The 12220-nt window shown below is 40.6% G+C and overlaps 1 protein-coding gene across 1 annotated transcript; it reads right to left on the bottom strand.

The window, feature by feature from the left end:
• Nucleotides 1–225: 225 nt before the first annotated feature.
• Nucleotides 226–10913, bottom strand: si:dkey-196h17.9 (uncharacterized). The gene is made up of 11 exons (XM_061062532.1): nucleotides 10678–10913; nucleotides 7807–8275; nucleotides 6459–6564; nucleotides 6241–6345; nucleotides 5997–6097; nucleotides 5129–5230; nucleotides 4837–4963; nucleotides 4569–4673; nucleotides 2887–3042; nucleotides 2672–2784; nucleotides 226–2402 (listed from the first exon to the last, which is right to left on the bottom strand). Exons 1-11 carry the CDS (start codon nucleotides 10754–10756, stop codon nucleotides 2267–2269), a joined length of 1599 nt encoding a protein of 532 aa, XP_060918515.1. The 5' UTR covers nucleotides 10757–10913; the 3' UTR covers nucleotides 226–2266.
• Between the last annotated feature and the right edge of the window lie 1307 nt (nucleotides 10914–12220).

Here is a 12220-nt window from a genome sequence, read left to right as displayed (position 1 = left end):
ATCCTGGTGCAGACCAAAAATATGGAGGTTGGTCTGGTAGCTGGAGGGGTGTCAGGTCGCTAACCAAAAAAAAATCAATGAAAGTATTTGTATGGAGAATAGATGAACATGAGTTGTGAGCAGCTCAGATTCTTAGGGTTGAAGAGATGTACTCCGTGATTAAAACAGAAAAGAAAAGATAACATGAGTGGAGGAAAATTCATATTCTTGTTGAGACACTTGAGACCCATTATGAGGTCACAAACCTTTATTTTAGGACCTGAAATATATCTCAGCCTTTTTTTCCCCATTTTGGCAAGACGATGTCGCCATCCAGTGGCAATGCAATGAAAACAAAAACAGCTTTTTTTTGTTGAATCAGATTTTTTTTTTTTTTATTACATTTTATTACAGAAGAAGTAGTGCATCTTTTATCCCTGATACCTGATCCATTATCTTTCAAACAAAATAAATCAGCAGTACAAAATACCTTTTTTTTTGACAGAAACGGCTGAAAATACAACCTTATAAGAGGGAATTAAAACCAATAAACAAACGTTCAAAATACTAATCAAGGTAGCCTTTTTTTTGTATTTTGGGGTGGCTGTGGATCAGTGGTAGAGTCGGTTGCCTCTCAACCAGAAGGTCGGAGGTCCGATCTCCAGCTAGTGCAGCCACATGTCTGATGTGTCCTTTGGCAAGACACTTAACCCCAAATTGCTCCAGCTGCTTCGGGGGCAGCGTATGACTGTGCATGAATTTGCAAATACGGATGGTCACATGACATAGCAGCCTCTACCATCAGTGTGTGAATGTGTAGGTGTGACCTCCGGAGTAAAAACGCTTTGAGTAGTCAGAAGTACCAGAACAAGCTCAAGTCCATTTAAAAGGAAACACAAAAACATTTCACATAAAATTCACAACACATCTGCTGACGTATCAAAATGGTTCATACAGAATCTGTAGTTCAGAAGTGTATGATAAATAACCTAAACAGTACGACCACACGATGTGTTAACTGTAAACTTTGACAACGTTTGGAACGCTTTTCTAAAAATTCGAGAAATTCATAAGTTAAATAAATAAAGAGATAAATAATATTCAAATATTAACATAGAAATTGAGAGACCGTGCCTCTTTGTAAACAAATAAGTATGTAAACTAAATGTACACAAAATCCTCGTTTCCACCAAGCAGTCCGGTTCAGTTCGGTACGGCATGCATCTATTGCTGTTTCCACTGGCTAAAGTTGGGAATAGTACCAATATAAACAATCCGTGCCGTCCTACTTTTTTGCTCCCCCCTCTGTTGGGGTGCCAGGCGTACCGATCAGAAACTTAAGGGTGAAGCTAGACACACTGCAGTCTGTTGATTGGTCAAAAGATTCAACACTTCCTGTGCAACAGCGGTAATAAAGGACAAACACAAAATGTGCCATATTTAAATAACCTGTGGATCTCCAGAGAGTAATTTCAAGGCTGTTTTTTGTTTTTTTTTGGGCTAAAAAGCTGTCGCCATCCGGCTTACACATCCAGGCCGCTTGGTGGAAACCGGGCTTAAGACAAAGACAAGCTTTTAAGGGATTTGAAACAAGAGTAAGCAACAACGTTTCCCTTCAATGTAACGCCTTTTGATAACCACATCTTAACAAAATAATCCCTTAAACAGCGTAGTTCAGCAAAAAAATAAAGAACAGAGTGCAGACAGCTTCATATTTCTGTCACCGTTGCTCAATCATTGTGCCATTTTCTTCAACCATAATCCAGCTAAATTAAAAATAGAAAAACATGTAAACGACTCAAATAACCAAAATAATTTTCCTATTTAGCTTTTGTGGAGATTGTACTTTTTCTAAAGCTAACGTGTGAAAAATAGAATAAGGAACTCACCACGTACCAATGTATCTCTTAGCTTAGTGTCATAGGACTTTTGTTACTTTGCAAATCGAGGATAAAATATTTTTGCAAAAATACAGTTTTTAAGTCTTCCTACATGATTGGAATAAAAAAAAAGAATAACTCTTAAAAACAAGACTTAAAAAGAAATCCTGAGATGACAACAATATGTACGGAAATCAGATATGATTAGTGTAACTTACTCAGAAAGACCTACTTTTGTGTCAAAGCTTATCAAAGGTCAAGTAACTTCTCTGCTTGTTTATATATACAGTACATACATGTGTAACTTTAGACAAAGTTTGAAAAAGGTAAACCATAGGTGAGATCTTTAACGGAGTGGACTTTCAGCTCAGCCCTCTTAGCTTGTTGCAGTTGATCGTCGTCAGCCTTCAGCAGCATTTCAGAGCAGAGAAGCAGGACACAGATCTGGGTTGTCGCCCTGGAATGGCGTCCAGCACCTCCTCAACCTTCCATTCAGGAAGATCCTTCCATCGTAGCAGTTTGGGCAGAAGATCAGGGCCCTCGCTGCAGAGAAGAACAAAAACCCCCAGGTGTGTTTAATCCTGACAGCTGCTTTTACAAATACTGAAACAGATGTAACACTGGCTAACCTGCTATCACCAACTCAGAATGTGATAGCACGCGCAGTGGCAATTCTAGAGTCTATCGGGGCCCGAGGCAAAATGTATTGGGGAGGTACTCCAACCAGCGTTCAGTGGGGCAATGAGAGTGAATGGGATGAACAATGTACATATCAGTGAAAACAACGGCCCAAAACAGCATGAAAGATTTACCTCCATGTTGTACATATCTCGGCTGCGACGACCTTCACCACCTCGATGTCGGAGCATTCCAACAGTTCTCCAACTTTAAGCAGCATGAGGTTCCACTCCTGGACACCAGGGGCCTGATAACATACAACAAATACAGAGTTTGAACTCATGATGGAACCAGTGATTGTATCCAGCGTCTACTTTTTCCACTGATTAGTCTGAAACATTGGTCACACCAGCTCTGTGATGGTGTTGTGAAGTAGCTCAGCATCTTCAGTGACAGTTTGTGCGACTTTAGGACTCCAGGACCTCTGCAGCTTTCTCTGGCTTCTTTGGAGAAGATGTTTGAGGTAAATTTGAGTGATGACCTCATAGGCGTCATCCATCACTTTCTGCAAGAAACAAAGACAGAAAGAAACACTGTTTGATTTTCTTCAGGAAGACGAGAGACAGTAACCAAATAAACAGCAGTAGACAGCAAATCCTGGTAAACGGCTGAATCTATTTTCTGTTTGAGGTCGCGGGGGGCTGGAGTCCATCCCAGCTGTCATTGGGCGAGAGGCGGGGTACACCCTGTAATATTCGCCAATCAATCATAGGGCTGACATATACAGACAGACAACCAGCCACACTCACATTCACCCCTACGTCCAATTTTAGAGTCACCAGTTAACCTAATGAGCATGTCTTTGGACTGTGGCAGGAAGCTAGAGTACCCAGAGAGAACCCACACTTGCAACGGGAGAACATGCAATCTCCACACAAAGAGGCTCTTGTCCGACAGGGATTCGAACCATGAACCTCCTCGGTGTGAGGCACCACCATGCAGCCCTTAAAGGGATACTTCAGCCATTGAAACATGAATCTGTATTGACATTGGGTCATATATGTAGAAATGTGAAATACATTTTTAAGTTGGTGCCTTCTTGGCCAAATCCCAGAATGCACAGCACGGCAGGCCACTCCCACTAAGGTCCTCTAGTTCAGAATCTGAAATACTTTATTAATCCCAGAGGGAAATTCGATCGTTACAGTTTCTCCAAAATATACAATATAGCAGTAGAAATATAGTAATAAAAACATTTACAGACATATTTAACACATAAGACCATTTCCTCAACTGATTCAGAGATTTCTTCCAGAATTGATTTTGGAAATTCCTGTCAGAAAACAGACTCTATGTCTGTGTCCATAGGCAGACTGTGAGAGCACCGACACTACCAGTCCGCCCCAGCTCGATCCGGCCCGGGCTCCTCGTCCTCACCGCCGCCGACAGGCAGGCCTTATGTCTCGGCGGCCAGCGGGCCGCAGCAGCCAAAGCACAAGCCCGGCCTGTCGGCAGCAGCCGTCTCGCTGCTATATTTATATTTTTTCGCCATTATCAGCTTTCTCCATAGAGCCTGTTAGCTTAGCTTCCAAGCAATATGGCGGACGTTAAGTTTTGATTCTGAGACTGAGTTCCCACCCACTGATCTGTGATTGGTCTGTAGCTTCAGTGTTCGAAAATATGAGGAACTAGCGTTGTAGTTTCACCCTGCTAACAGCAACAGCTTCCAGTGGCGCAAAAATCGTCATTTTGCGTCACTGGAAGTTCCTTTTCAGACTCAGAAATACAAAGATTTCCCATCTCAGGGGAAAATGAGGGCGGGATGCACGACCATTCAAAAATACTACCAGGTTTCTAATGATACAAAGCTTAATGCAAATGGTTGAAGTATCCCTTTAAAGGCTTCATACAATACACATTTTCCTCCAGTTATTAGAATCGATTAGATTATTTTGTACTCTTTTTAGTGCTAGAAACTGTCCGATTTTTTGTAAATAGCAAGTTAGTTGTATGACTCTAACTCGGCATGAAATTGTACTTTAATTTAGAGTCGCCAATTAACCCTTACTTTAATACTAAATGTCCACTTACCGTCAGTATGTCCTCAGAGCACTGTGTCTTGGGAAAAAATTCCTTTAGTGCACGGTTCAGGAAGAAGTGCTTGTTGTCAGATTTGAAGTAATTCTTAAGATGTCTCTGTTGGACAAAAATTTAGATTTAACGATACTTAACATTTGTTTTTACCTTATTTGTGCAACTTGTTCTTCAAAGGAAGAGAACAAACATGCAACTGGCAAACTTGACTCTTGAAAATAGACATCCATAAACTGCAAAAAGAAAACTTTATCAGGACAGTTACCTCAGTGAGGACAGACACAACTTGCAGCAAAAGTTTGAAAGTGAAGTCCTCCATCTTTTCAAGTGTTGCAACAGTTTTGTGATGAATTGATGCATTGATGGTTGTATCTTTCTTCTGGACATACTCCCTGAAATCATATCAAAAGACTGTTGACATTGCTATAAATGATCATGAGTCATGCAGGTTATTGGATGTATTAATTGTGCGTTTCTTTTTTGCAAGACAAAAGGAACTTTAACAAGTACAATTTGAACTCAATATTTGGAAATGAGACTGAGGTGCTTGAACTTACTTGAGATGTTTGCAGGAGTTTAAAGTCTTCAAGAAGTGCCACGATTTTGGCTTGTCCCTTTTTGCTTCTTTGCTAAGTGTCTCATTCTGCTCAGTAGTGTACCTAAAACCAGAGAAAATACTGTTATGTTAAGTTAAAGAGGTCATATTATGCCCTTTTTGGGGTTCATATATTTAATCTATGTACCTACTAAAGTATGTTCACAATAGCTAAAGTTCTAAAAAAGTGTCTCTGAAAAAAAGTGCCCACGTTCAGAGTCCCCACGTGTGCCAAGTCTGATCTGATTGGTCGGCCTGTCGGCTCTGCCGTAATTGGTCAGTCGCTCAGCACAGTTCTCGGAAATGTCACGCCCCTTTTACCATATTGGGAATGCATCCACTTTGTCTCCGAAGGGAGCAAAAACATTAGCACGTTAGCACTACTGTGCTACCGCAGGCTACAGCATATCGTGGGCGTGCTACAGAAGTTAACGGGCGTGCAACATGAGCTGCAGGGCTTGCCACAACGAGCCAATGGGCTTAGATCAGTGATCTCACACTGACAAGACGTCACACTGGCAAATTTTTTTCGAGGGGGGCTAGAACCGAGCGTTACATGCAGCTAATGCTACAGCTAACAGGAGGACGTAGGAGAAGCCGCGTTTCCGCAGACTTTGAATTTTTGTACATAGATGTGTCTAAACATGCACAAGACACTTGGAAAACACACTAAAGGGCATATAAAACCAGAAAAAGCATATGACCCCTTTAAAGCAATGACTCATGAAGTGTTTGATTTCATAAATTAAAAATTAAAAATCTTCACGACCTAATGTAAGTGTTTTCTTCAGGGTAAGTTGTGAGATCTGTGTAATAGATGATTATCTCACCTCTCCAGGAAGCTCAGCAGCTCTTTGAAACAAACCTCCTCCACCCGATCAGACAGCTGTTGACTGATTTTTTGTGCTTCTTTAGGGATAGCATCAATATACTTGAAGTGAAACAAAAAAGCAAGGAACAGTTTTATTATGAGACACGAAAGAAACATCCAAAAGCTGAAAAAAAGGAAACAAACTTTGAATTCTTAAAGTAAAAAAAATCTTTCAACCATGAACAAAATGGTTTTCTACGTACCTGAATCGTGTCCATATAAAGTCCAACAAAAGCTTCATCTGTATCGCTGCCTGATTGGTTTCTCTCATTTTGCAGGATTTTCTCCAGGGACCCTTTGACATCTGCCTGCAAAGGAACCAAAAAAATGAGGTCGAAAACTGCAAGCTAGTGACCTGACCTGCACCAGCACTGCACTCTTCCTCAGCCCCACCAGCTCTAACAAAGTAAAGTATTCTTACCTGCACTACTGCAAGCACCGTGTCTGTTGCTTGGACAAACCAATCTGAGAACAGAAGATGGTCGACTTTTGGTGGTTCCAGTCCTGGAAGGTCGAGGTGATCCCGACTGGAAAATGACCAAAAATACAAACATCAGAACGGTATTTGTTGAATTTCATTGTCTGATACTCTACCACAGAAAATACGGATAATACAAATAAGTAAAGGAGATAGTTGAAATTCTGTGCATTATTAAAGGCATTAAAATTATGGATGAAGATACTTTTCAAGGTTCAAATTGTGTCTAGGTGGATTTAGACTCAGTTATTTGTAAAACAAATAATTCAACTTTTTGAGAACTTTCTTTCATGGCAGAGTTAGATTAGATAATTAATAGTCGTCTTTTATTTCTGTGATAATTATAAAGCTATGGCTAGCAAGTGATTAGTGTAGCATAGATTGTAAACTTTGGGGGAAGTAGGTGGCTTTTTCCATCCCATCATGATAAAAACAAAACCCCTCTAAGGGCGCGTTCTCACTGGCCATCCGTACCGTGCCCAAGCACGCTTCAACCCTAAAGTCCAGTTCGTTTGACCAGTGTGACCGCTCCGTATCGTGCTCTGCGCACGGTACACTTCCTTGGCTTTGGCACACTTCGGAGAGGTGTGCTTCGTCACGGTACACTTCATGCACGAGCACAAGCACGCGGGTACACAACGCTGACAACGCGTCTATTTTATTTTTTTATTTATTTATGGCTGTGGCTGATTAAAATTGCTTAAAATAAGCTGTAAAGTCAGTAAAGTAGCTCTCATGCTCTCCATGTTTTTCTCTGATGTACAGACTCGGACTTGACTGCGCGTCTCTTTCTCTCTCTCTTTGTAAACTGAGCACGCTTCATAATAACATAAAGCGTGCATGTGTTGTATTACGACGTTATGTACAAGAGGTATTCGTGCTTTTAGGCACGGTTAGTCCTGGCCAGTATGACCGCGGGCCGTGCCAGCCAGCGTGGGAATGGCGCAGCGGGGGGCAATCGTGCTTGAGTACAGCACGGTACAGATGGCCAGTGTGACCGCGCCCTAAGACACATCAAAATAAAAATATGTGCAATCGTTTTGTTGAAACTTGTAAACCAAAATATAAGAGACACTTCACCCTGTTTTTTACGGTTTGTGAGGTTTTGAGGTAGAATAATTAGGTTGGAGAAGTGGTGTATTCATGCTAAGCTAGTTATTTGTTGGCATTAGCCTAATTTTATTAGATATGGGAGTGATCATTTCCTCTAACTCTGCAACAAAGAGTGAGATGCCAACATATCCAACAATAAAGAATACAAATAAAAAGTCAAGAATGCAGAGAAAGTTACCTCATATATTGCTGTAAACCCCAGTTCAGCAGCACAAAGGAACTCTGGATGGAGCTGATATTTTGGAGTAGATAATGGAGGTGAGAAAATGTCTGACGATGGTAGCAATCAATTAGACATCCCGTCAACTCCATACATTCCAACAGGGGGCGCACCCTCACAATCTCATTGCTCACAGTTTCCTTCACATTTTCCAGGTGCTGCAGAAGATTGTTCCTCAGATCTTCTGGTGGCTTTGGGAAGTGTTGGGACACCGAACTTTGTATGATCAATTTTTGACGTCTTGAATTTGGCTCAGGTTGCACTGAGTTACAATTTCCATCCACACAGGTGTTTTCACCCACTCGTAGAACTTCAGCTAGCTCCTGAGGAGAGATCTTAGCAAAACTTTGGGAGAGTTGGTCCACGGTGGTGTTGAAGGTGTTCTGAGACAACAGATTGGTATGCCCATCACATGACTGGTTGAAGTCTATGAAAGAGTCAAATTTAAGAAATTAAGTTAATAGAGAAAAACAATTTGTGGCTTCAAGCAAATTAGACATTCATGTTCCCTAGAGGATAAATTGTCATAACTTTTGTGATCCAGGGTTTTGTGATTCTTCTTGTTGTACCAGCAGGTCAGACTGTCTGGTTATAATTTCCAAATGTCTCAAAATCTACATAACACAGTCCAAATTCAAAACACTGAAGAGAGCTGCTTCCCCCCGCCCCCTCCTCCCTACAGTCGATGTGCACACATGTAGCTATGTCACAAACATTGAAGCTTCAGTGTTTAGCCAGCTCGGCATCAGTCTTGAATCCTTTCTGCGTTCTAACCTCTCTCTAATTTTCAAAAGCATGGTCTGATACGTCGGGCTATTTAAGGTTCTCCGAATTTCCAAGTTGGAATACTGACTTCATTAGGAACGCCCCCCTGAAGTCAGAATTCCAACTTGGAAACTCGGAGAACCTTAAATTGCCCAAGGAAACAATCGAACATTGCTGCTATGTGCGTCACAGTAATGTAACTATTGGGTTTAACTTGTTCCTCTTTTTGTGTATTTAAATCAATCACACTGATAGCATCATGCAAGTTCCATCTGTGGACTATTGGGCGCCGATTGTAAAGTTGCGCAGACTACAAATAACAGCAACATTTCTCCACAATTAGCCCTAAAACATCACTTTTTATTCACATTTAGAGAAATATTTGTGAACTCTGTCATATTTACTTTTGTGAATAAAAATGTAAGATAATTTCATTGGCAAATATAAATATTAAATATTATATCTAAATGTTGAATGTTTTATCTAAATATTAAATGTTATATATAAATATTAAATATATCTAAATGTTGAATGTTTTATCTAAATGTTAAATGTTATATATAAATGTTAAATATTATATCTAAATGTTGAATGTTTTATCTAAATGTTAAATGTTATATATAATGTTAAATATTATATCTAAATGTTGAATGTTTTATCTAAATGTTAAATGTTATATATAAATGTTAAAAATACATGTCCTGATTCTCAATATTTAGCTACGTTTCTAAACATTTAGTTTACATTCTATATATTTAGCTAAGATTGTAAATATTTATAATCAAAGCTAAATATATATATATATAGAATATAGTGCCTCTTGTCAACAGGCAAGGCAGGCAACTGCTTTGGGCCCCAGGCCAGTAAGGGCCCCCCAAGACTGACAAACTTAAAACCACAGCAGAAGCTAAAAAATGTGCAAATTTTGCAATGACAGTAGGAAAACTCCCTAATGAGGCCCCATTTGACAGAACTCACTGCCGTTGCCCTGCTTAGAATCCCATGTAATACTCCTTCATTCAAATTAAACTGCTGAAGGAAAACAAAGAGGAATGATCTGTGTGGGAGTGAAAAAAGAAAGAGGGAGAGCGTTGAAACACTGGCAGGTGGTTGGAGGGGCCCCTAATAAATTTTTGCCCAGGGCCCCCAACAGACTCTAGACTCGCCACTGTGTGCTAATAATATCAAATATACAAATGCAGCTTAGATAAAAACATTCATGCTTTCCCTTTGCCTAAGCCAAAAAAAATCCCAGATGAACTTGCAGTGAAACGTTATCAAGCTGTCTTGCATAGTTTTAACATTGGATCACATCAAAGCGGAATAACAGGTTTGTAATCCAAGCGAGAGTGAAATTAGAGCCAATGACAAGTTTACACATACAGCTTTGGGAACGCCTACAGGTACACATTTTCCCTTACTCACCTGTGTGAAGCACAATAACAGAGTGTGTCCTCTCTAAACAACACCCCCAGTAGCTATTTGGGAAATCCCCATGCCTGATATTAACACCATGGCCATACCGGTTTGATCCGGTCGGGTCCGGCACAGTTTTCCTGCTATAACTCCAATACCTTTATATTTTCCTCACCAAGCGGTTGTTGTACACAGCTTTTTATGTGTTATACCTGTCTAAATATAGTATGTCTTTTATCATATCTAATCCTGAAACACACTCATTTATTCTTGCTGTAACAAAGATTAAACAGAAAAGAATTCAAAGCATAAGAAACATTTTTCTTTTCATTTTTACTTTCGGAAATTGTTTTTCTGCAGAGTAGTCTTACATGTCACTGTTTATAACAGAGGCTGTTTATCCTCTGCAGGACAGGCCACTTAAAAAAATAAGAGCATACCCACTTCTTTAGGCACCACTACACCACTGTGCTTTAAATGTCACACACCTAAATGTACACAACTTTCATTGACGGCTTGAAAGAAAAGAAAAATATCAACAATAATAAGAAAAGCGACAGTTGTAGATTAAGAGGACAGCAATAAGAGTCTCAATTGAGCATGTAAACTAAGACAATAAAAGCACACCCACAATAACAACAGACTTACCTTCTTGTAGAAAATTGTAGTTATTGTCTGTTAAAAGCCTTCTGCTGCTCCGCTTAAGTTTATCCTTTAGTTTAAACATTTTTCTCCTCTCCAGTTTTATGGTTTGATTGTTTAGCGCAGATTATTCCCGGCGGCTGTCTCTTTGGAGTACTGCACCTTCCCGCTCAGAGCTGTGTTTGTCTGTCTTGAGTCTGCAACACTGATTCCTTAAGTAGACAGATGAAGGGTGTTTCCATGACTTCATCAACACACTTTCACTTTCCTTTTAGTGTAAGCTTAGCAGCAAAGGGAGAGTGGTTGCATCATGTTGAGTAGAGCATACAAATTATAACTCTGCTGCTTATGTACTGTAGGTGTTACCGGGCTGGTGGTGGTCCCCAAGTGTCAATCAAAGTAGTACAATACAGTTATTGATGGTTACATGATTGCAATGTGCAGAATGTTTAAAGACAAAACGTGGTCATCAACTTTAAAGTATGATTTGTACTGATGGGGGGAACTGCTAGTGGTGCACAGCGTCTTACTTTTTTTTACGTCAAACTTGAGAAACATGCATGTTATCAGAGATCTGATGGACTTTGCTCTCAAGGTGTGACTTACGGGGAGAGTGAGTGGGGAGTGGCATGAAGGAAAGGACCTAACAGTTGAACCCGAACCCGGGGGACACCCCCAGAGGACCACAGCCTCGTCACATGGGGCACCACCTCACCGCCAGCGTCACAGCTTAATTACACGTTTTATGATTCTATCTTCTTTTGCTGGTAACATGAAAGTGAATCAGGTTGTCTGAGATCATGTTGTTGTTTTGTCACTTTCAATTAAATTTATTTTCATTTCCTGTTTTATTTTGTAAATGGTATAGATAAATGGATTCGAGCTCGTGTAACACTTTTATAGACTCCCGACTACTCAAAGCACTTTTTACACCGCAGGTCACACCTACACGTTCACGCTCTGATGGCAGAGGCTGCTTTGTATAGTGACCATCAGAAGTAACTAATTCATACACATTCATACAGCGCTGACGAAGCAGTGGGAGCAACTTGCAGGGTTGAGTGTCTTGCCCAAGGACACATCGGACATGTGGCTGCAGGAGCTGGGGAATCGAACCCCCCGTTTGGAGACGACCAAATCCACCAACGGCCGACTCTACCAGTTGATCCACAGCTGCCCCTACACCCTCGTCTCTGTCTTCCAGATCCTGCGCCTCGTGTTTTCCTGCCTTGTGCTCCCCCGCCCTGATGTACCTATACCTGCGTCCCCTTACCCCCTGATTATCTATGTGTTTAATCCCTGTTTCATGTTTCCAGTTTGTTGTGTCGCCTAATTCCAGCATTTCATCTCTTTGATTTCTTTAGTGAACCGCCTTAATCTGACTTTATTGACTTCTGCTTTATTCAGCCTGCTCCTGGATTTGTTTGCTCCGCTGATTGATTACACGTGTACCGACCTGGACTGTGAAAATCAAATCTGCCTTTTTTAAAAAAAAATCTAACTGTGGCCTGTGTGAGCCTGCCATCTCTGGGTCCATCCATCTATCTGG

The sequence above is a fragment of the Labrus mixtus genome, chromosome 18 (genome assembly GCF_963584025.1).
Source record: "Labrus mixtus chromosome 18, fLabMix1.1, whole genome shotgun sequence".
In the NCBI taxonomy this organism is placed as follows: Eukaryota; Metazoa; Chordata; class Actinopteri; order Labriformes; family Labridae; genus Labrus; species Labrus mixtus.
This window is presented reverse-complemented; position numbering and strand designations above follow the sequence as displayed.

What these genes read in the sequence shown, in the direction of transcription:
- si:dkey-196h17.9 (XM_061062532.1), bottom strand. Translation starts at nt 10,756, where the DNA reads ATGTTTAAACTAAAGGATAAACTTAAGCGGAGCAGCAGAAGGCTTTTA. An exon ending in CTACAATTTTCTACAAGAAG is followed by an intron (nt 8,276 to 10,677) that starts GTAAGTCTGTTG and finishes ACTCTTTCATAG; the next exon opens with ACTTCAACCAGTCATGTGAT. An exon ending in CTGCTGAGCTTCCTGGAGAG is followed by an intron (nt 5,231 to 5,996) that starts GTGAGATAATCA and finishes CTCTGGTTTTAG; the next exon opens with GTACACTACTGAGCAGAATG.